The sequence below is a fragment of the Salmo salar genome, chromosome ssa10 (assembly GCF_905237065.1).
Source record: "Salmo salar chromosome ssa10, Ssal_v3.1, whole genome shotgun sequence".
Taxonomy (NCBI): domain Eukaryota; kingdom Metazoa; phylum Chordata; class Actinopteri; order Salmoniformes; family Salmonidae; genus Salmo; species Salmo salar.
In genome coordinates, this window is record NC_059451.1 from 118,177,970 (window position 1) to 118,203,619 (window position 25,650).

The following is a 25,650-nucleotide window of genomic DNA, read 5'->3' on the forward strand; positions in this document are numbered from 1 at the left end:
TCACCTTATACCTTTTTTGCACTATTGGTTAGAGCCTGTAAGTAAGCCTTTCACTGTAAGGTCTATCTATACCTGTTGTATTCGGCGCACGTGACAAATACACGTTGTTTTCTTATGCAGTATGAATGTCTATTGTACATTATAGCCTATCAGCTTCTAGAAACAAAACATTATCATTATAGTGACCAAATAGAATATCGATAAACGATCATCACATCAATACAATTTAATATTTAAAAAATAATAATAACACTGATTGAGAAAAATGCATAGACATTGTGTGTTGAGCACTGTTTTAGTAGTTGCCTCAAATAGTACCTCTAGAAGAATTCTTTAGCCAATGGTTACAAGCCACGATTTTCATGTATTAAGTTTTACATGGAAGACGTCTATTGGGAGAAAATGTCCCGTAGATTGTGAAATGTCCTGCTGCTATTGGCTGTGTTTTGTGCGTGGTGCCCTATGATTGGTCCGTCTTGGAGGGGGTTATTAAAAGGGGTGCTTTTTGTTAGGGGGGAGCTCCAACTTGTCGTTCTTCCTTGTCAAGGCGTCGGTGTGTTACGTTGATACGGTTGAGGTATAGGTTGATACACACGTCTTTTGTCTGAAGATAATTTTTTAGTCAAAAATGAAGCGGATTTGGTTTATTGGGCTGCTCTGTGCACTGTTAGCATTCGGTGAGTATCTGAGGATGTTTTTTTTTTTATTAGCATCGCTATTAGCGTTGTCTATCCATACGAGCTAGCGTTTGAACTTGATTTCCTTTATTGCTAGCCAGCCATCTGAATCGTGAGCTTGTGTTTCACCTTAATAGTTAGCTATGGACACCACTAGGCATTTTATTTGTAAGAATTTGGGTTTTATTCATTGAATTTGATTTCTAGGAGATTTTCTTACTGCTTCACACGTTTCTGGAAGTTTCCTTGTAAGCTAAGCAAACATCCTCTTCCTAGCTAGCAACCACAGATCACAACTGCTAACGCTAACGTTAGGATGAGCAAGCCAAGGCTAACACTATCTAGCGTAGCTAGTTTATGATATCTGTATTTCCTGTCATTTTGGCTAACTAAGGAATACAGCTATATATATTAGCCCGTGACTGAATTATACCGTCTGGTTTTCTGTCAGGTTGAATAGTCCACATCTCCTTTATGATTTGCATGCGACTCTTGTTTCAAACTCAAGGTAGCTAGCATCTTCAGTTTGTAACGGAAAACTATATATTTTTTGTTCTTTCATTAGTCCATTGTTGACAGTCCCAAAGTGTTTTGTTTGTCAGCACTCAAGCTTTCAAGATGTTTAACACTCAAAAAATAAATAAAACCATCCCTGTATGATGTATTTTACGTCATATAATGACGCATTTTGTGTTATATAAAGCAAAATGTATCATACGGGATGATTTCTGTATTGAGTTACATATCTTGAATGTCCCCAAATGTTTTGTCAGCACTCAAGCAAAGGTCTACAATGGACTAATAGTTTTTGGGTCGGAGTTTTCCATGAATAGGTTGCCTTTCAGAGATTCACCTACTCTGCTAACTTGGATGGTGTTTTTATGCAGCATCTGTGAGAGCAGAAGATGAACTGGACATTGACGGCGCTGTGGAGGATGATCTGGGAAAGAGCAGAGATGGATCCAAGACGGATGACGAGGTGGTGCAGAGGTAGGTCAGAGGGGTAAACTTTAAAGACGAACCAGACTCTGAGGGGCAGTCCCAGCCTCGTTACTGATGTATGTTTGCTAGTTGCACAGATCCCACACAATTGTTTGGGAGGGACCTTAAAGTTAAACATGACAGAAGTCTTCTACAGGGAAAAGAAAGGTGACGATCAGTTGCAGTGACAGTTCGGGTGTGACGCAGTGACAGTTCGGTGTGATGCACTGACCTGTTGAATGTCATTGATTTCTCTGTCCTCAGAGAGGAGGAGTCTATCCAGCTGGACGGGCTGAACGCAGCTCAGATCAAAGAGATTAGAGAGAAGTCGGAGAAACATGTCTTCCAGGCAGAGGTCAATCGCATGATGAAACTCATCATCAACTCTCTCTACAAGAACAAGGAGGTGAGTGCCGGTAGGGTTGCCGGTTTCCGGAAACTTCCCCATCCTTCCCTTGTCCTCCTGTGTGTTGGATCTTGAGACGGTTAATATTATGACTCCAGATTGTAGAGTCAGTAAAAGTTGCGTAGATCCATTCATAACCAACCCAGAGGTGTATGTTAACAGTAACCATCCTGTCCTCCTGTCTGTAGATCTTCTTGAGGGAGTTGATCTCCAACGCCTCTGATGCTTTGGATAAGATCAGACTGTTGTCTCTGACCAATGAGGATGCACTGGCTGCCAACGAGGAGCTCACCATCAAGATCAAGGTGTGTTTCATGGTCACGTCCTCAATCTCAATTCCGCGCACTCTTCTCAACCGTACTGGCGATGGTCCAAGGTCCTTCCCCTTGGACCTTCTTCTCCAATGTGTTTTGAGACTGTTAAGAGAGGAATGGAGGAAATTTGAATTGGAGAAAGGGTTAGTCTTTGAAAGATATTTGACTGATCCATTCTGCTTTGTAAGACATGGAAATTAATAAAATACCATTAGGACTCTGAGGTTGAGCTCACCTATTCTCTTCATGTTCTCCCTAGTCTGACAAGGAGAAGAACATGCTCCACATCACAGACACGGGTGTTGGCATGACCAAAGAAGACCTGATTAGAAATCTGGGTACCATCGCCAAGTCAGGCACCAGCGAGTTCCTGAACAAGATGACGGAGGTTGAAAGTGAGGGCCAGTCCACCTCAGAGCTGATTGGACAGTTCGGCGTGGGCTTCTACTCTGCCTTCCTGGTTGCTGACAAGGTGATTGTGTCTTCGAAGCACAACAACGGCACGCAGCACATCTGGGAGTCTGACTCCAATGAGTTCAGCGTGATCGAGGACCCCCGCGGAGACACCCTAGGAAGGGGCACCACCATCACGTGAGTGTCTCAGAGTACATTTGTTATGTTTACATTTTATTCATTTAACAGATGGTTATCCAGAGCAACTTACAGTTGATAGCTAGCTGAGACAACCACACATCAGTCGTAGTAAGTATTTAATTTTTTTGTACTTCCAAAAGTGAAAACTGGCAGTCTAGACGACCACAAGCAAATGCTCCTGGTATTTAAAGTTTTTGAATACCAGGCTATGGTATTAATAGTGGCCATGAATTAAATGAACTTGTGTAGAGTCATAAGATAATACAGGACAAAAATCCCTCAATGAAATTCAAAACAAAGTACGATGACCTTGAATCAATCTGTATTTTGACTGACTCATGTTTTGACACTAACGAGGTTCAATCTGCTTGTCGTCTTTGATTGGTCCAGGTTGGTGATGAAGGAGGAGGCTACAGACTACCTTGAGCTGGAGACCATCAAGAACCTGGTCAGGAAGTACTCCCAGTTCATCAACTTCCCCATCTACGTCTGGGCCAGCAAGGTATTGGAGTGGAACTATAGTATTTTTCCTGTCCTCTCCTTCATCTGCACTGATGGCACAATAATTTACAGGTGGAAACAATATGGTGGAATCAAGCTTATCATAGATAAAGGAGAGGAAGGGTTTGAGACCAGTTTGTCAAAGGAACAAACCATGGTGAACCATTGTAGCAGTGAGCTGTAGGAATAACATTTAGCCATTTTTCCCATCTCTTCCACCTGCCCAGACTGAGACTGTTGAGGAGCCCATCGACGAGGACACTGAGGCAGAGGAGAAAGATGCCACTGAGGATGAGGTAGAGGTGGAGGAAGAGGAGGATGAGAAGGAGGACAAGCCAAAGACAAAGAAGGTAAACAAACAGCTTGACTAGTTTTAGTTTCCCAAACCTCTCCTTCTGTACCAGTTCCATTTATTTGATCTATTCAAATGCTAACACACAGAATACAACTTAGATATCAATTGGTGTCTTATTTTGGATGTTTTTGACTTTTTAAAAACACAAAACCACTTCCATGCCTTTGGTCCAGGTTGAGAAGACTGTGTGGGACTGGGAGCTGATGAACGACATCAAGCCGATCTGGACGAGACCAGCCAAAGAAGTAGAGGAAGACGAGTACAAGGCTTTCTACAAGACCTTCTCCAAGGTATGCAGTCTGCGACCCTGACTTCCTTCCAGGGACTTCTTCCTAGCCAAAGCATCCATTTTAGTTTGCTCTTCGGAGTCTAGACTGGGTTCATGTGAAACCCTTTGTGACAACTGTTGACATGAAATGGGCTTTATGAATACCTTTGATTTGTCGCTCTCCCCCCTCAGGACACAGACGAGCCCCTGTCCCATATCCACTTCACTGCCGAGGGTGAGGTCACCTTCAAGTCCATCCTGTTTGTCCCCGCTGCCGCCCCCAGGGGCATGTTCGACGAGTACGGAACCAAGAAGAACGACTTCATCAAGCTGTTTGTCCGTAGAGTGTTCATCACTGATGACTTCAATGACATGATGCCCAAATACCTGAACTTTGTCAGGGGAGTGGTGAGTCGGCCTTACATAGCTTAAGTTATATAACTAATCTAAGACTTGGTACAGCAGGGTGGGTTTTTTCTGAATTGGAATTGACCTCTGATCCTGCTGTACAGTTAAATGATTGTTTGTTCATTTAATGATGTTACTTTCTAAGTGATTTATGATTGTTTTATTAGGTGGACTCTGATGACCTGCCCCTGAACGTGTCTAGAGAAACCCTGCAGCAACACAAGCTGCTCAAGGTGAGCCTATCTAATTAGAGAAGTGATCTGTTTCAGGTCAGTTTGGTGCCTAATGAAGATATGATTTGAACAGAATGACTTGTTATTAACCATCGTAGTGAATGATGTTAGCTTAGTAACTAAACGTTCCTCCATCCAGGTGATTCGTAAGAAGCTGGTGCGTAAGACCCTGGACATGATCAAGAAGATCGCTGAAGAGCAGTACAACGAGAAGTTCTGGAAGGAGTTTGGCACCAACATCAAGCTGGGTGTTATTGAGGATCACTCCAACAGGACACGTCTGGCTAAGCTGCTACGTTTCCAGACCTCCAACAGCGACACGGTGCTGGCCAGCCTGGAGCAGTACGTAGAGAGGATGAAGGACAAGCAGGACAAGATCTACTTCATGGCCGGGACCAGCCGCAAGGAGGTGGGTAGTGTTACACTGTATAGGCCACTTAGGCTGCCGTGGTGGCCTGGTGTGGTGATGGCCATACGTGGAGATGGTGACGCGGGACCAGATACTTCATATCTAGAACTAGCTTAAAGGTGGTGGGAAGAGTGGACCGTAAACTGTTTTTTCCCTTGACTTTCCCTCCGTTTCTTATCTTGAACTCTGATGTTTTCAAATTACATTAAGGTAACCTCTCTGAATGCAACCACTCAGCTGGTTCCAATCTGCTCACTACCCCTTCCCCTGAGATGTTTGCAGATCTGTAAGGTGTAAGCAATCTTGTGTAATTGTAGGTTAATGTTCCTCCTAACCCTAATCTTCCCTTGTGTAATGTCCTCGTCCCCCAGGCGGAGTCTTCTCCCTTCGTGGAGAGTCTGTTGAAGAAGGGTTATGAGGTCATCTACCTGACTGAGCCAGTTGATGAGTACTGTGTTCAGGCTCTGCCGGAGTTCGATGGAAAGCGCTTCCAGAACGTGGCCAAGGAGGGCATCAAGTTTGACGAGAGTGACAAGGCCAAGGAGACACGGGAGGCCCTGGAGAAGGAGTATGAACCTCTCACCACCTGGATGAAGGACAGCGCCCTCAAGGATAAGGTAACATACAGAACATGAAGGCAAAAGGTCAAACTTCAGCCCGCTCGAGATAAAAAAAAAAGTTTGGTTTTTTCCAGACTTGGATTAAATTTAGTGCTGGATTTAAAAAAACACTTTCTCACAGGAGAATCCGTCCCTCAATGTTTTTGGATGAAATGATATTGTGGAAAACCTTGATCTATTTTGCTAATGTGTCCTTTTTCTCTTGTAGATTGAGAAGGCCATCCTGTCCCAGAGGCTGACCAAGTCCCCCTGTGCTCTTGTAGCCAGCCAGTACGGCTGGTCTGGTAACATGGAGAGGATCATGAAGGCACAGGCCTACCAGACCGGGAAAGACATCTCCACAAAGTGAGTGGTCATTTAGGCTTCTGTTTAAGTACCTAGAACACTTCCTCATTCCTACTTTGTGACAGGATCCAAATGTTTATCATTGACTGATTTAAAAAAAAAAAAAAAATGTATAAATTAATTTCAAGATCCTACTTGTGCTTCAGATTTCCTAATTCTCTTGCTGTGTTTCCAGTTATTATGCAAGCCAGAAGAAAACATTAGAAATCAACCCGAAGCACCCTCTCATCAAGGAGATGCTGAAACGTGTTTCTGTAAGTATTCACACAACACATCAACCTTGTGACATTTCTGTCATACTTGATTCTCAACGGGGGGGTGGGGGCCAATGAGGATCAAGCTAGAGAATGTTGACTTATGTTTGTACATTGTGCTGCTCTTGGCGCCGTCAGATCGCTGAGTGTTTAATTGTCATCCCTTCTATTTCTCTTTCCTGCAGACGGATGGCGAGGACCAGACTGCATCAGACCTGGCCATGGTGCTGTTTGAGACTGCCACACTGCGCTCAGGCTACCAGCTCCAAGACACCAAGGCTTACGGAGACCGGATTGAGCGTATGCTACGGCTCAGTATGAACGTGGACCTCACCGAACAGGCATGTCACAGCCCTGCTAAATACACAATCAGACATGATCAACTCCTAAATTCTGTAAATGAGTGGTGCTGTTGCCATGCGTTTCCCTCCAGTACAGTAGCCCTGGCCAAGCACACCTGACTCAATCATCAAGCCCTCAATGACTTGAATCGGTTTTGTCTGGGGCTACAACATGTGCTGTGGGGAGGACTGGAGACAGGAAAAATACTGCTCTAGCTCAGGGCTTATCCCACCTGTTTGAAAAGAAATGCAGTCTTACTCTGCATAAATACTGAGGAAATGAAATCTAATCCTGTTTTGCCCCGCCCCTTGCAGGTTGAGGAGGAGCCAGAGGAGGAGCCAGAGGAGGAACCGGAGGAAGAGCCTGAAGAGCCAGCAGAATATGAAGCGGCTGACGAAGAGGAGGAAATTCCAGATGAAGAAGCGGTGAGTCTCACACAGATCACAATGTTGCAGTTGACCAGTTTTGGGAAATTACGTTCATTCATGGTTTTATAGTTCAGATCATTTCCTTCCCAGACATGAACATCCAAATGTTTGGTGGATCAACATGTCAAACTTGGCTTTGGTTAGCCAATACCGAGAGACTGTGAGGTCACTCCCACTAAGGCCAACTTTGACTCATTGCTGTACCAGGCTTATATGTGCTATGCACCAGAGGTGGCTGATGGGAGGAGCTATTGGAGGGCAAGCTCATTGTCATGGCTGGAACGGTATCAAAAGTATGGAAACCACATGTTTAACTCTGTTCCATTCCAGCCATGACAATGAGCCCATCCTCCTATAGCTTCTCCCACCAGCCTCTGCTGTGCCCAATAGCCTGGGGAATAGGTTATAATTTGAATATTCATAGTTTAAATTGAAGTGTTTTGACTTGTTCTGCATGATTTAGTTAATGATGGTGAAACTACAACTAACCTCCCTCTCTCTGGCCAACAGGTAACAGACAAAGATGAGTTATAAAGCACTGTAAATGAGGAAGGGTTTAATGATGGACCTATCCTGGAGCTGAGCCACAACAAAGGCCCAAGTCCTAACTGGAAACCCAGACTGAATTCCACTTCTGTTCATGTTTGTTTCCACTCCATTATCTGTGTTAAGTGAAACAATAGTGAAATGTAGTGTGATTCAGTCTGTCAAGCCAAGACGACCTGCTGGCTAGGATACCCAACAGCCACCAATCAAGACTAGCCCAGTCCCACACCTGTTTGTGCTCTTGCCCAACAGATCTGGGACCAGGCTAAATCGAGGCCATCGGCCACACTATACTCACTCTGCGGAGGGTCCTGATGGGATGAGATTTTTACGGCTGGTGTTTTTCTTTCTGTTTTGTTACATTCCTCATGATTGTAAATTTGTTAATATTTAACTGAGCTGGAAAAGATGTGATCGACACTGTCCCTTGATCCCATTGAATAAATATTTCCTTGAAAAGGGGCTACTGTCTATGTGATGAATATAGTTGGTGACTCTTGGTACGGGTGAAGTTATACATAAACTAAATACTCTTTGTTGAATGAAGCGACATCTACAAATATGACAGAGAACATGTCTGAAGAACATACTGTTGAGGCGTTCCCATTTAAAGATGACCTCTGTGATTTAGATGCACAAAATTAACTGCATAGTGGGTCAATTAAGCTGCTGTTTTCATCCATCCTCTTGCTACCATGCTGTCAGTGGGTTAATATAGTAGGCAACAAGGAGTATATTAAAAGCCATGTGTTTTAAGCTCTCAAAATACTTTAGTTTTGAAAGTTCAGTGGTAGTGCATTCAGTTTAAAAGCTTATATTCTGCCAATTGTAATGACTAGGGCTACAACAGGCTTCATAGTTTGCAGTAGGCAAGGAAGCTGTGAGACAATCTAAGTTGAGTCACTGTACACATCGATGTTTGTAGCTGAAACGACTCAACAGTGGTGAAGCCACATTTTGAAGTCTGGCGCTTTTATGCGCACTTCTAAAATGGTTATAGTTAAGTATAAATTGCGTCGACAATCTTAAGTTTAGTCAGTCAATTTTTGGATGTTTAGTTAACGGTTCAAGAGCAGTGGCCTATAGAGCTTTTTTGCACATTTTAAAACTTTTAGTTCAAAAGTTGTATACAAACGTTTCAGACCGGTCTGTAAATGTTAGTTGGAATGGCATTTCTAGCTTTTAAAGGCTGAAGACTAGTTCTTAATGACTTCAATGTAAATGTAGTGACTGGGAATTCTCAAGTCTATGCCACCTGAAATGCATTGGGATTTAAGCAAATATGGTTGTAGTGAAAAGTAAAAGAAGGAAATTAGGCACGCTGACCAGTGTTAGTCTGGACATTTTTAATGTTTTTGTGTTGGCAGCTTTTAGGGTTTTTGGTGTGAGGTTCCAGCGGACTAACAAGTATGAACAGTTTCTAAAATGGTGCTTTGCTTTCAGCATGCACACCTACATATTGACAGCACAAATCTGTGATCTGATCTTTCTGTAAAACTAATTTAAAATCAACTTTATTTTAAACCTACCTCATCTGGTGTTTAGTCAACCGGTGTTGGGGAAAAGGGGTTCTATGGAAAGGTTGAGTTCCTTCTAGTCATTGAACAGTGGTGTATTCCACTCTAGTGGCCTAGCCCTAGATACCAAACTAACTCACAGTATCTAAGGAATCAAATCCCATCACGTTTATTAATTTGTGTATAGTTGTAAACAGGACTTTTCAGAGATTCTCTGATCAATATTCCATTTTAGTGAAAATCAAATTTTACATGTGCAGAAAGAAATGTTGCAGATCTCTCCAGAAAGACATCCTCTTTGTGAACAGTGGAGATTCCTCTCCTCAAACATGGTCATTGTATACACAGGGCCTAGTTCAGAGTCGGATCACAATCAGCTCTGTTTAAATATGTTGGAGAATTCAGTCCTCCATCTGATGAGTTTAACATAAGGTAGAGGAAATGGCTCACACTTACAGTTGGTGTGACTCACAAAAGGTAAAGACCATAAACTCCTGTATCTACCAACACAACAGGACTCTAGCAACACAGCCTACAGTAGAGTAGAACGTCCAGCCTTCCAGTAACTGAGCTGCGATAGAGTACACAAACTTCTGTGTAGCATAAGGCTATTGAGAGGACCCTTGATACTTGACGAGAGAAATGGCCATGGATTTCAAACTCCTATTGACCCTGGGCATGTGGATGATACGAGGTGAGATGACTACATCCAGACTGTCCTCTGTCAAAGTGTTTTTTCTTTACAATGTACTTTTGAGCTGTTTTTTTTTTAACATAGGTTTTTGTATGACTTTTCCTGGGTCATGTTCGTTAAGGCACACCATAGTAAAGCTTTTTGCAATGAAAAAAAAACAAGCATTTATTTTTTTGGGATACTTTCAGAATCAGATATCACTTGTTTTAAACTTTATTCAGTGCCATTTTATTCTGTTTGGTGCCTACTGACCACTGCCTTGATCTCATTAACTGGTGTTCATTTCCTCTGCGGGTGGTTTCAGGCTCGGCTCCAGAGGTTTCGCTGATAGGCCTGCCAGGCACAGCTAGACTGGCAGAGAACAGCAAGGCTGGCACTGTGACCTACAGCTTCCAGGTGGCTCTGTCCCCAGGTTCCAGCTTGGCATCAGGATACCCCAGGATACTCAACTCTGACCCCCTCACCAACAAATTCACTGTGTCCATGATCAACACTAACAAAGCACAGGCGAGGCATTGCTCAATACTACCCTAGCAAGGCCTGATATGTACCAGGCCATGGGTTCAAATGCTATTTGAAATCTTTAAAATACTTTGAGCATTTCTTTCAGCCTGTCTGGAGAGCTATGTGGATGGGGTTTGTACTTTTGAGACTTTTTAAAAATGATTTCAAATCATTTTTAAACCCAGGTCTGGTACAACCCCTCACAGAAGAAACGCCATGTCTTGCAAAGTGAAAGTAAAGGTGGATGATTTCATGATACATTTTCTGTTCTGAATACAGGTAACAGTAACAGGTACTACCAACCTGGATTTTGAGACATCACCCAACAGCTTTGTCCTTCAGATCCTCGCCGTGGACAGTACGAAGGACCTGGCTCTTCAGAGACTCACAGTGATCCTAACTGACGTCAACGAACCCCCTGTATTCCTAGATGAAGGTACTGTGTGTGTGTGTGTGCCTGTGTGTGAACATGCGTGAAATGGTTATTATGACTTACACAGCCCATTTTAACCTCCTGTGTGTTCCTGTATCCTCTCAGAGTCTGTCCTGTATGTTCTGGAGAAATCCCCACCAGGACAGATCTACAGGCCAACAGTCTCTGATCCTGAGAACCAGCCTGTGACTGTATGACTTCCTCAACCTCTCTCTCACTCACTCACTCACTCACTCACTCACTCACTCACTCACTCACTCACTCACTCACTCACTCACTCACTCACTCACTCACTCACTCTCACATACCAGGGTTGGGTAAATTTCAATTCAGTTAGGAAGTAAATTGAAATTCATCGTATTGAAATTGAATTTACTGTGCAACCCTGACACACACTGTCTGTCTATTAGTTGAAATATCTGACTTCCATGTTGTTGTGTATTTTAGTTTACACTGACCCCGTCAAACACAGAGTTTCGTATTGACGTTGGCTCAGGCTTCCTGACTACAACTAAACAGTTCAGCTATCTGACTGACCCCAGAAGGTAGAGATGTGTCTCCTGCACACAGACATCACATTCTAATATATTGGGTACTGTGCCGTTGAAAATGTCTCTCCACAGATGTCGCTAACAGCATAGCACAGCATTATGTCAGTGTGTAGTGATGTCTTGTAAATGTTACATTCTAACATTCTTATCCGTCCTGCATTCTGTGTCCTGCAGCTATGCCTTCAACCTGACAGTGAGTGATGGGAACATCAGCATATCCAGAACACTGGTCATCAACATCGTCAACAGGAACGATGATAAACCTCAGTTCCTGAAGTCAGTGTTACTGTTGAAGACTTTAGTAACACTTTACTTTAGAAAATACTCATATACATCGTTTATAAAAGTGAATTTGTTTATAGTTTTAAACAAATCTGTCATAAACGGTTGTAGGTAGCACACTGGTTGAAATTGTGTGTTTCTCATTTAGCTCTTTCGATTCCTGTATGACCTTACCCATTTTTTTTTTTACTGTATATCTATACTGTGTGTGTTTTGTGTCGTAAGCAGTACAATCACAGACTTCACAGTCTCTGAGGAGCTGAGTCCAGGGTTTATCGTGACCAACATCACAGCAGTGGTACCCGATGACTCCTTCTACATCATCTACAGCATCGGCACCAACAACTACCTGGCTATACACAGTTGTGAGTACACTGCGCAGTCATACTATACATACTTACCGTACTTCCACAAAATATCGATAATTGACCATAACTAAAAGGGAATTTGTTCTGCGATCAATTAGTGAAGATTGTAATTTTCAGTTTTAACAAACAGTCCCCACTACAATTAGAAAAACATGGAATGTGGACATACAGTATGAGCTCAGCGTCACTACCTGATTGAAATTTTAAAAAACAATGAACATTATTTAGATTTTTTTTAAATGCTCACTGTGCGCCCTGTGTTTTGGCCTGTCCCATGTCTCAGACACTGGCCTGGTGACTATAGCCAACAGGATGGACCGTGACTCAGCTCCTCTCAGGGAGGACCCCGTAATAACAGTCCCTGTGACAGCCACCTCCAGCCCCTCTGGTCCTCCCTCCAACACCATCACCCTGACCAACACCATCACTCTCACCATCACCGTCACTGACATTAACGACAACCCTCCCATCTGCTCCCCAGGCGCACAGAGGTCATATTTTTATACTGTTGTTTATCTTTTATTTTCAGTATTGTATCCAACAGATAGAGACAGTTAGGTAGGAAAGGAGTGTGTCAGAAGAGATGTGGCTTGGATTTGAACCCGTGTTGACACTAGTATGTACACGAAGGCAGCAGCCATTATTGTTATGTATCCATTGCATCGTTTCCTTTGACTGGATCCAGGGTGGCAGTATCTGAGACGGAAAAGCCTGGGGCCCTGATCACCACGGTAACGTGTACAGATAATGACGTTGAGACGGCCTTCAGAGAGTTCCTGTTCACTGGCCTGTCCTGTCTGGGCTGCGCTAACCGCTTTGCTCTGGAACCCACGGGATCCAATCAGATCGTAGTAAGCAGAATATTAATATTTAAAGGGACAGGAGTTTTTCCTGACCAGTGACATGAAAGTATAACATTACTGAATGATCCCATTTATACAAAGTCACAAACGTATACTTACATGAGGTTGTTTACAATTCTTTCCCCGTACAGCTCAAAGGAAACCTGGACCTTGAGGATCCCAGTAACCTGCTTGATGGTAATGAATACAGCCTGTTGGCTGTGGCTGAGGATAAGGATGAGCCCAACCTAAAAGGTAGGTGACTGTTTATTTGCTGGTTTGCTTGTTTATTTTTTTATTAGGTGACTGACTGCCTAGACTGAACACAATTGTATATCACAAAGTACAGTAGTGTGATTTCCCCCCCACACTCAGACTCATTTTGAACTCTAATTCCCATGGTGCTTTGCAGGTAGTGCATACATCTATGTGACGGTGACACCTGTGAATGAGTTTCCCCCTGTGTTTAGCACTCCATCGTATTTCTACAGAATCTCTGAGCTTCTTGGACGTAAGTTACTACAACTATAATAACTACACTAAAACAATAACAACTACAGCAACTACACTACAGCAACTACACTACAACTATAACTACACTACAACAACTACACTACAACTATAACAACTACACTACAGCAACTACACTACAACTATAACTACACTACAACAACTACACTACAACTATAACAACTACACTACAGCAACTACACTACAACTATAACAACTACACTACAGCAACTACACTACAACTACAACAACTACACTACAACAACTACACTACAACTATAACAACTACACTACAACTATAACTACACTACAACAACTACACTACAACTATAACAACTACACTACAGCAACTACACTACAACTATAACTACACTACAACAACTACACTACAACTATAACAACTACACTACAGCAACTACACTACAACTATAACAACTACACTACAGCAACTACACTACAATTATAACAACTACACTACAACAACTACACTACAACAATAACAACTATAACAACAACACTATAACAACAACACTACAACAACTACACTACAACTATAACAACAACACTACAACTATAACAACTACACTATAACAACAACACTACAACTATAACAACTACACTACAACAACAACACTACAACTATAACAACTACACTATAACAACAACACTACAACTATAACAACTACACTAAAACTATAACAATTACACTACAACAATAACAACTACACTATAACTATAACAACTATAACAACTACACTAAAACTATAACAATTACACTACAACAATAACAACTACACTACAACTATAACAACAATAACAACTATAACAACTACACTACAACTATAACAATTACACTATAACTATAACAACAATAACAACTACACTACAACTATAACAACTACACTACAACTATAACAACTATAACAACTACACTACAACAATAACAACTACACTACAACAATAACAACTACACTACAACTATAACAACTACACTACAACTATAACAACTACACTATAACTATAACAACTACACTACAACTATAACAATTACACTACAACTATAACAACTACACTACAACTATAACAACTACACTACAACTATAACAATTACACTACAACAATAACAACTATAACAACTACACTACAACAATAACAACTACACTACAACTATAACAATTACACTACAACTATAACAATTACACTACAACAATAACAACTACACTACAACTATAACAACTACACTACAACTATAACAACTACACTACAACTATAACAACTATAACAACTACACTACAACAATAACAACTACACTACAACTATAACAACTATAACAACTACACTACAACAACTACACTACAACAATAACAACTATAACAACAACACTATAACAACAACACTACAACAACTACACTACAACTATAACAACAACACTACAACTATAACAACTACACTACAACTATAACAACTACACTATAACAACAACACTACAACTATAACAACAACACTACAACTATAACAACAACACTACAACTATAACAACTACACTATAACAACAACACTACAACTATAACAACTACACTACAACAACAACACTACAACTATAACAACTACACTATAACAACTACACTACAACTATAACAACTACACTATAACAACTACACTATAACTATAACAACTATAACAACTACACTAAAACTATAACAATTACACTACAACAATAACAACTACACTACAACTATAACAACAATAACAACTATAACAACTACACTACAACTATAACAATTACACTATAACTATAACAACAATAACAATTACACTACAACTATAACAACTATAACAACTACACTACAACTATAACAACTACACTACAACTATAACAACTACACTACAACTATAACAATTACACTACAACTATAACAACTATAACAACTACACTACAACTATAACAACTACACTACAACTATAACAACTACACTACAACTATAACAACTATAACAACTACACTACAACTATAACAACTACACTACAACTATAACAACTATAACAACTACACTACAACAATAACAACTACACTACAACAATAACAACTACACTACAACTATAACAACTACACTACAACTATAACAACTACACTATAACTATAACAATTACACTACAACAATAACAACTATAACAACTACACTACAACAATAACAACTACACTACAACTATAACAATTACACTACAACTATAACAATTACACTACAACAATAACAACTACACTACAACTATAACAACTATACTACAACTATAACAACTACACTACAACTATAACAACTATAACAACTACACTACAACTATAACAACTACACTACAACAATAACAACTACACTACAACTATAACAACTACACTACAACAATAACAACTACACTACAACTATAACAACTACACTACAACTATAACAATTACACTACAACTATAACAACTACACTACAACTATAACAACTACACTACAACTATAACAACTATAACAACTACACTATAACTATAACAATTACACTACAACTATAACAACTACACTACAACTATAACAACTATAACAACTACACTAAAACTATAACAATTACACTACAACTATAACAACTACACTACAACTATAACAACTACACTACAACTATAACAACTATAACAACTACACTACAACAATAACAACTACACTACAACAATAACAACTACACTACACCACACCGAGCTCATTGATATGTGTGTGCCTCTCCCTCCAGGTGGGACGGTGATAGGATCAGTGAAAGCTACGGACAGAGACCTCCCTGCCACCGACGTCCGTTACTCCCTGATCTCTGGTGGAGGAACTGGTGGTCTGTCTAACATCTTCTCCCTGGACCCCAAGCTGGGGAGTCTCACCCTACTGACCCGGCCAGACTACGAGACCACCCAGACCTACCGCCTGGTCATCAGAGCTGAGGACGGGGACCCCATCAGTCCGCTCATTGTCACCACTACGGTACCACGGCCTGGTGACCTTTATATTGACATAACAAGACATTATTCCTAATGATGTAAACACAGTCCAGTGCCTGTTTTTTCCAACCACTTTTTTTTTCGTCTTCCAGGTTGCCCTAGCAAAAGGGGTATTTATCTTCAATGGGTCTTACCTGGTAATTAAAAATAAATATGCATGTATTGGTGATTTTTGCGTTTTGTTTAGGTCACTATCAACATCACAGAGGCCAATGACGAGCCTCCACTGTGTGGCCCCAACCAGACACATCTAATAATCCCCAAGGACCTGAGGACAGGCTCCAACATCCAGGGCTTCATCATGACCTGCTCAGACAGGGACTCCCCTTCAGCCTCCTTCATCTACTCTATCTCAGGTACCGCCGGCCTCTAGGCAGCATATTCAGAAAACATTTCAGTACGAATGCTGATCTAGGATCAGGTTCCTCCGTCTAAATGATCTAATATGATACAAAAGGCAAAACTGATTTGAGATGACTTGGTCCGTTGTGGCTCAGTTGGTAGAGCATGGCGTTTGCAACGCCAGGATTGTGGGTTCGATTCCCACAGGGAGACCAGTATGAAAATGTATGCACTCACTGCTGTAAGTCACACTATATAAGAGTGTTTGCTAAATGACGTACAGTGTATTCAGAAAGTATTCAGACCCCTTGACTTTTTCCACATTTTGTTACCTTACAGCCTTATTCTAAAATAGATTAAATAATTTTTTTCCCCTCATCAATATCAACACATTACCCCATAATGACAAAGCAAAAACAGTTTTTTAGACATTTTTGCAAATGTATAAAAAAAAAACAGATATCACATTTACATAAGTATTCAGGCCCTTTACTCAGTACTTTGTTGAGGCACCTTTGGCAGCAATTACAGCATCGAGTCTTCTTGGGTATGACGCTACAAGCTTGGCACGCATGGGTTTTTCCCATTCTTCTCTGCAGATCCTTTCAAGCTCTGTCAGGTTGGATGGGGAACGTCGCCGCACAGATATTTTCAGGTCTCTCGAGAAATTTTTGATCGGGTTCAAGTCCGGGCTCTGGCTGGGCCACTCAAGGACATTCAGAGACTTGTCCCAAAGCCACTCCTGCGTTGTTTTGGCTGTGTGGTTACGGATGTTGTCCTGTTGGAAGATGAACCTTCACCCAAGTCTGAGGTCCTGAGCGCTCTGGAGCAGGTTTTCATCAGGAATCTCTTAGTACTTTGCTTCGTTCAACTTTCCCTCGATCCTGACTAGTCTTCCAGTCCCTGCCGCTGAAAAACATCCCCGCAGCATGATGCTGCCACCACCATGCTTCACCGTAGGGATGGTGCCAGGTTTCCTCCAGACGTGATGCTTGACATTCAGGCTAAAGAGTTCAGCTTGGTTTCATCAGACCAGAGAATCTTGTTTCTTATGGTCAGAGTCCTTTAGGTGCCCTTTGGCAAACTTTAAGGGGGCTGTCTTTTACTGAGGAGTGGCTTTCATCTGGCCACTCTGCCATAAAGGCCTGATTGGTGGAGTGCTGCAGAGATGGTTGTCCTTCTGGAAGGTTCTCCCATCTCCACAGAGGAACTCTGGAGAATCTGTCAGAGTGACCATCGGGTTCTTGGTCACCTACCTGACCAAGGCCCTTCTCCCCGATTGCTCAGTTTGGCCGGGCGGCCAGCTCTACGAAGAGTCTTGGTGGTTCCAAACTTCTTCCATTTAAGAATTATGTTTCCCAGATCTGTGCCTCGACACAATCCTGTCTCGGGTCTCTACGGACAATTCCTTCCATAGCTTGCTTGGTATTTTTTTATACATTTGCAAAAAATTCTAAAAAACTGCTTTCGCTTTGTCATTACAGGGTATTGTGTGTAGATTGACAAGGGGGAAAAAAACAATTTTATGAATTTTAGAATAAGGCTGTAACGTAAACAAAATGTGGAAAAAGTCAAAGGGTTTGAATACTTTCCGAATGCACAGTAAATGTAATTAGCACTCCTACTGTAAGATGCTTTATGGACACCGGCCCTGAGCTAACTGAGAAACCTGTACTCTAGATATGATCCTTGAAGACTGGTCTGACATACTTAACTTTTAGAAATATATAAGATATCATAGGCTTGATATTTCCCAAAATGTTTCCCTATAGGGGCCAGCAACCTGAACAACAATTTTGTGTTCTCACCTTCCTCTGGCACCAACGTCACCAGACTCTTCCTGAAGGAGCCCTTTGACTATGAGAGTGGCCTGGACCGAGTCTGGCACTACAGGTCAGATATTCTAGCTACTATTGGTGCTCTTATCAGTCTGAACACCTATCAGTCTGACAAACATATACTGTACAATGCACTCTGAACTGAGAAACTATCTGACTGTGATGGTTACATGCAGTCTTAACTTCTAACTTTATATGGTTGATTGGTTGGTTGGTACAGCCTGACTGTGCTGGTTTCTGATGGGAACCTGCGGTCTGCAGGGTCTGAGCCAAGAGGTCTGACCCAAACTGGCACAGTCATCATCAATATCCTAGTAGTGGACCCTGACCTCACCACCATCACCACCACAACTATAGTAAGCCTCATCTCTATACTTTAATGAGCCTAGCGTAAAGTCAGATCACCACTCCCCCAGGGGGCATTGCTTTCTTAAAGCAGTGGTTGCAGCTGCTGCCTTTGGTCAGGGCGACCTGAATTCGAGCTGTGCTCAGGGACCTCCTACACTCCAACCACTATTCGGACTCCTAACCAATTGTGCTATTTTATGTTTTTTTCGCAGTGCAAAAAAAATATATAAAAGAAATATATATAACGATGTACAAATGGCCCCTGACTAACCTGAACCCCTGCACATTATACGGTACCCCCTGTATATAGCATCATTATTGTTATTTTGTTGTGTAATAAACATTTTTTTAAAGTTTTACTTTAGTTTATGTAGTAAATATTTTCTTAACTCTATTTTCTTAAAACTGCATTGTTGGTTAAGGGCTTGTAAGTAAGCATTTCACTGTAAGGTCTACACCTGTTGTATTCGCCGCATGTGACAAATAACATTTGATTTGAATAAGGACATTAGTAGTGTTACCATAACAAGTATTTGCCTCTTTTCTACATCTACTCTGAACAACACATCTTGATGTGAATTTCCTCACACCACAGACTAGAGCAACCACAGTTAACCTTTTCCCTTGCAGCCTCGTGTAACATACATCACCATCACCAAGAACACGTACAGCATTGACGACTGGTATATATGGTTTGTCATTGCTCTGGGGACCATGCTACTGCTTGGTTTACTGTCATACCTGCTGTATCACCTCTGTGGGAAGCTCTACAAGGCTCTTAAACACAGTGTCTGCTCCTGCTGCGAACCCAGGCCCCGGGAAGACAAGGAAGTACTGTGAGTATTAACTGAAATGATGTTACAACCAGCTTACGACGTCTTTACAACCAGTTTTGCCTGCTGAGCCGAGCTGTGAGAGAATCATTACGTTTTACGTTTTAGTCATTTAGCAGACGCTCTTATCCAGAACGACTTACAGTAGTGAATGCATACATTTCATACTCCATACTGGTCCCCCATGGGAATCGAACCCACAACCCTACCAACTGAGCTACACAGGACTAAACAAATGTTGTCAAACCATCCAGTTATTGAAGGTACATTTACATTTTAGTCATTTAGCAGACGCTCTTATCCAGAGCGACTTACAGTAGTGAATGCATACATTTAATTTCATTTTCATGCATTTTTTGAACTGGTCCCCCGTGGGAATCGAACCCACAACCCTGGCGTTGCAAACACCATGCTCAACCAACTGAGCCACAATCGTTACATGGCTGTGGGGGAATCGTTACACGGCTGTGGGGGAATCGTTACACGGCTGTGGGGGAATCGTTACACGGCTGTGGGGGAATCGTTACACGGCTGTGGGGGAATCGTTACATGGCTGTGGGGGAATCGTTACATGGCTGTGGGGGAATCGTTACATGGCTGTGTGGGAATCGTTACATGGCTGTGGGGGAATCGTTACACGGCTGTGGGGGAATCGTTACACGGCTGTGGGGGAATCGTTACATGGCTGTGGGGGAATCGTTACATGGCTGTGGGGGAATCGTTACACGGCTGTGGGGGAATCGTTACACGGCTGTGGGGGAATCGTTACATGGCTGTGGGGGAATCGTTACATGGCTGTGGGGGAATCGTTACATGGCTGTGGGGGAATCGTTACATGGCTGTGGGGGAATCAAGACATTGTTGATAACAGAAATGTATATTTCATGTATTACTAATGATATATTTTATTTTCTCTGTCACATAGGATCCCAGAACCAACACCTCCAAAGAGGGAAATATTAATGGTAAGAGTCTACCTACAGTCTGGCTACAGTCTACCTACAGTCTGGCTACAGTCTACCTACAGTCTGTTAAAGTGCCGCTGTGTTCTAGGACCTCGATTCAATTGTTGGTGACTGTCCTCTCTATATACACGCTCTCTCTATTCCAGGAAGTGATCAAGATCAACACTGTATTTGATGGAGAGGAAGTTGATCCTGGTAAGTTTCTCTCATTTCCTGTTATTTGTTCTGAGATTATATAAAACCTAATTCTGACCTTTAGCATTTAAAAAAAAAAATGTAAACATTTTTTTTACATTTTTCAGTCACAGGGAGGGTGTACGAGTACAACAGTAAGTCTGGAGCCAGACGCTGGAAGGACGTTACCACTGTGTCTGAGTCTGTCCCTATGATACAGCCAGAGAGCAGCAGCATGGTCAGGAGTGGGAGGGCTAGCACTGGCCAATCAAAAATGAGGAGTGAGGGAGTAGGCAGGGCCACAGAGGATAGAGGATCTCCCTGGTCCAGTCAGAGCAGACAAACGTCTGGATAGTCTGCAAGGTCTGCTCGGTCTGCTCTTTCAGAAGGAGGCGTAAAGTTAGATATGGTACCCATGACAACTAGGGGAAGGCCCAACATGTCTGAATTCTGATTCCTCACTGACATATAATACATTACTTGTGTGTTTAGACATTTTTCAAATCATTATTATAGGATTTAAGTTTTGGGAAAATTGTTTAGCCTTTACAACAGTTGTGTAAACGTTTGTACAGATAATGTACGTGCAGAGATACTCAAATATGTTGTACATTAGTACAAGCTGGGTCGGGTCATAATATGACTTGGTAACAGCTTTGTAAATCAAAATAACAGACAAATAAATATAACCTGTCAACGCTTATCTAGATCAAAACTGCTCTGGTGTTGCTATGTTACACAGACCGTTGAGGCACAGACCGTTGCCGTCATTCATCAAAGTCAAGTGTAACCAACTGTCCTACTGATGATTCACTAATCCTGCCACCCTTCTACCATAACTGTGTCTTTTGGTACGTTTTGAAATGCTCAGAAAAAAAGTATATTCACACAGAAAATAATCAAATAACATTTTCATAATTGCAAAGAAAGTTGCTATAGACTATAATCAACTTTTTCAATGTTAAAAGACCGGTCCTGTACAGGACATCAACTAACAGTTGGGCACTACAGTCAGACGCTTCATCATTGGTCAGGGCCTTTTCACGCAGGGAAGTTCTCAGCAGTCATATGAATGACACAGTTGGTCTTCAGACACTCCTGGGAAGAGAAGAGAAGGGAAGGGAAGAGAAGGGAAGAGAAGAGAAGGGAAGGGAAGAGAAGAGAAGGGAAGGGAAGAGAAGAGAAGAGAAGGGAAGGGAAGAGAAGGGAAGGGAAGGGAAGAGAAGAGAAGGGAAGGGAAGAGAAGAGAAGAGAAGAGAAGAGAAGGGAAGGGAAGAGAAGACAAGGGAAGGGAAGAGAAGGGAAGCATTCGTGATGATTTAAGTCACAGGGAGTAGACAAGCAAACGACACCTTCCACATTGCAGCTGACTTTGAAGTCGAGTCAAGACTGACTGATCTACAAATAAATCACCTTGTATCATAAATATCTACTCAATATCATTTTTTTTAGATCAGGTCAGTCACAATTTACCCATGATACATCCTGATTTAGGATCAGTTTAACCAGCACCCTGTGACTGAGTACTGGGTTGCTGTGTGTGGTAGAGGGGAGATAGACTGGCCCTATATTTGTTTGTGCTGTCAGTAAATTACCATATGAGTTGGCAAAACAGCACAAACAAATCTAGAACCAGTCTAGAGGACAGAGCATGTGACAAAGCAAAAAAATGTTATGTGTTTGAGAGAAGGGAGTTGACTAAAGTCAACACACAGCTTCACACAGGAATGTAAACAGCCTGTCTCCTTACTACTGTAACCAGCTTGATGTGCCTCTATTATAGCCTAAAAAGGAATTGAATTGGGTACAGTCTCACTTATCTCTAATATTCACAAGAATACACCAAAGACGTCATAGATTTCATCAAGGCAATTCATTGGCTGGGATTGTCCTGAGAGAGAAAAAACCCCACTATACTAATATCTAATACATTCAGTATTGTACATGAAAGAATATTCTAAATGACCAAAGCATATTACATGTCAGTGGATGGACAGAAAGCAACATTGTGATTAAAAGCTAAAGTTTGAAGGAAACTGACATAGTAATAGAATAATAACTATTTACAGACACAAAACAAAAAGTTAATGTGACAAGAACAACTGTCAAAAGGCGTACAAGAGCAACTCAGAGGAAGTTAAAAAGGTTTGTTCCTGCAAGGGCACCATACCACCTCTCCTCTGCGGGCACTGTTGCTGATTAGGGCATCAGTGGATGGCGAAGGGGGGTTCATATAAGGTCTGGCACCTGCCTGCGCTCAATCCCTAGGCTCTGGAGCTGGGCAGTCTGTCTCTGTCGTGCCATGGGGTCTCTTTATCGGGGACCCAGGTGTTGCCCACCCACAGAACGACATTCAAGGAACCACAGATCTGAGACACAGAGAGAGAGAGACAAAGAGACAAGAGAGAGAGAGAGAGAGAGAGAGAGAGAGAGAGAGAGAGAGAGAGAGAGAGAGAGAGAGAGAGAGACACAGACAGACAGACAGAGGCTTTTTCTCAATTTCATAGAAATCTGTTCTCTCCTTGGCTCCGCCTCTTCATCTGCACTGACCCGGAAAAGATTGACGTGTGAAAACAATATGGTGGAAGCTCATCATTAGGCTGTCTTTCACTTGATCATTTTATTTTAGATCAGTGGGGAAAAGGAGAGAGAAAAAAAACATGACTGAGAAAAGACATTATCTCACCAGACATGTTGAGACCATGCCCTGTGCCTTTCAGCCCTGTGCCTTTCGGCCCTGTGCCAGGGTACACTCTGTAGTCCCCTGGCCCACGACGATGCACTCTTCAACCACAGGATGGCAAAGAGCACGATCACCACAATGTTCTGCCAGAATGGAAGGAAGGAGACACACACACACAAGGAGGAGCTGGGGGACGACAACATTTAAGAGTCAGGGTCTCTCTAGCGGCCTGGAGCCAGCCCTGGTCTGCTGTTTCCAACTATTTATGTGTCTTAATGAATAAATACTCAGAAGCTTTGCCATCAGCAGACCATGCAGTAGCCTGATTCCAATAGGTATTACCAGTGTGACAACTATATGCACACAATGACTAGTACTATCTAGTGTGGTTGACTTACCTACCGTAGTAAAATGCACTGACTATAAGTCTCTCTGGATAAGAGTGTCTGCTAAATGACCACAATGTAAATGTATTAGCGTGATGGTATTATTTCATCCCAGAGTGGTGTGTTCATGTAACTCACATAGACCAGCAGTCCCCATACGGTACGGTCCCCATACGGTACAGTCCCCATACAGAACAGTAAAGTCCCCATACAGTACAGTACAGTCCCCATACGGTACAGTACAGTCCCTATACGGTACAGTCCCCATACAGTACAGTACAGTACAGTCCCCATACGGTACCGTCCCCATACGGTACAGTCCCCATACGGTACGGTCCCCATACGGTACAGTCCCCATACAGTACAGTCCCCATACAGTACGGTACAGTCCCCATACAGTACGGTACAGTCCCCATACAGTACGGTACAGTCCCCATACGGTACAGTCCCCATACAGTACAGTACAGTCCCCATTCGGTACGGTCCCCATACGGTACAGTCCCCATACGGTACAGTCCCCATACAGTACGGTACAGTCCCCATACGGTACAGTCCCTATACAGTACGGTACAGTCCCCATACAGTACAGTACAGTCCCCATACGGTACGGTCCCCATACGGTACAGTACAGTACAGTCCCCATACGGTACGGTCCCCATACAGTACGGTACAGTCCCCATACGGTACAGTCCCCATACAGTACGGTACGGTCCCCATACGGTACGGTCCCCATACGGTACAGTCCCGATACGGTACAGTCCCCATACAGTACAGTACAGTCCCCATACAGTACAGTACAGTCCCCATACGGTACGGTACAGTCCCCATACAGTACAGTCCCCATACGGTACAGTACAGTCCCCATACAGTACAGTACAGTCCCCATACAGTACAGTACAGTCCCCATACAGTACAGTACAGTCCGCATAAGGTACAGTCCCCATACAGTACAGTCCCCATACGGTACGGTCCCCATACGGTACAGTACAGTCCCTATACGGTACAGTCCCCATACAGTACAGTACAGTCCCCATACAGTACAGTACAGTCCCCATACGGTACAGTCCCCATACGGTACAACCCCCTCTGTCAGTGATATTACTATAACATACAGATAGGTTACTAGCTACCCTCTGTCAGGGATATTACTATAACATACAGATAGGTTACTAGCTACCCTCTGTAACAGATATTACTATAACATACAGATAGGCTACTAGCTACCCTCTGTCAGGGATATTACTATAACATACAGATAGGTTACTAGCTACCCTCTGTAACAGATATTACTATAACATACAGATAGGTTACTAGCTACCCTCTGTCAGGGATATTACTATAACATACAGATAGGCTACTAGCTACCCTCTGTAAGAGATATTACTATAACATACAGATAGGTTACTAGCTACCCTCTGTCAGGGATATTACTATAACATACAGATAGGTTACTAGCTACCCTCTGTCAGGGATATTACTATAACATACAGATAGGTTACTAGCTACCCTCTGTAAGAGATATTACTATAACATACAGATAGGCTACTAGCTACCCTCTGTCAGGGATATTACTATAACATACAGATAGGTTACTAGCTACCCTCTGTAACAGATATTACTATAACATACAGATAGGTTACTAGCTACCCTCTGTAACAGATATTACTATAACATACAGAT

The 25,650-nt window shown here is 42.2% G+C and overlaps 2 protein-coding genes across 2 annotated transcripts; both read left to right on the forward strand.

Moving 5' to 3' along the window:
• The first annotated feature begins 412 nt into the window (after positions 1-412).
• On the forward strand, positions 413-8,143 carry LOC106561706 (endoplasmin). Its single transcript, XM_014125920.2, has 17 exons — positions 413-677; positions 1,565-1,667; positions 1,923-2,064; positions 2,253-2,369; positions 2,638-2,969; positions 3,363-3,474; positions 3,701-3,823; positions 4,002-4,118; positions 4,289-4,504; positions 4,672-4,737; positions 4,877-5,146; positions 5,518-5,763; positions 5,975-6,111; positions 6,287-6,365; positions 6,551-6,706; positions 7,022-7,132; positions 7,646-8,143. The coding sequence occupies exons 1-17, from the start codon at positions 629-631 to the stop codon at positions 7,667-7,669; spliced, it is 2,400 nt and encodes a 799-aa protein (XP_013981395.1). The 5' UTR covers positions 413-628; the 3' UTR covers positions 7,670-8,143.
• A 1,496-nt stretch (positions 8,144-9,639) lies between these two features.
• Positions 9,640-22,078, forward strand: LOC106561710 (cadherin-related family member 3). Its single transcript, XM_045688762.1, is given in 19 exon segments — positions 9,640-9,659; positions 10,114-10,399; positions 10,676-10,832; positions 10,935-11,020; positions 11,277-11,374; positions 11,555-11,681; positions 11,811-12,027; positions 12,314-12,583; positions 12,661-12,881; positions 13,025-13,127; positions 13,285-13,383; positions 16,146-16,384; positions 16,589-16,757; positions 18,516-18,636; positions 18,802-18,958; positions 19,554-19,765; positions 20,688-20,729; positions 20,732-20,922; positions 21,030-22,078. Coding segments are annotated over 19 exon segments (3,042 nt in total). The 3' UTR covers positions 21,257-22,078.
• Positions 22,079-25,650: the final 3,572 nt, after the last annotated feature.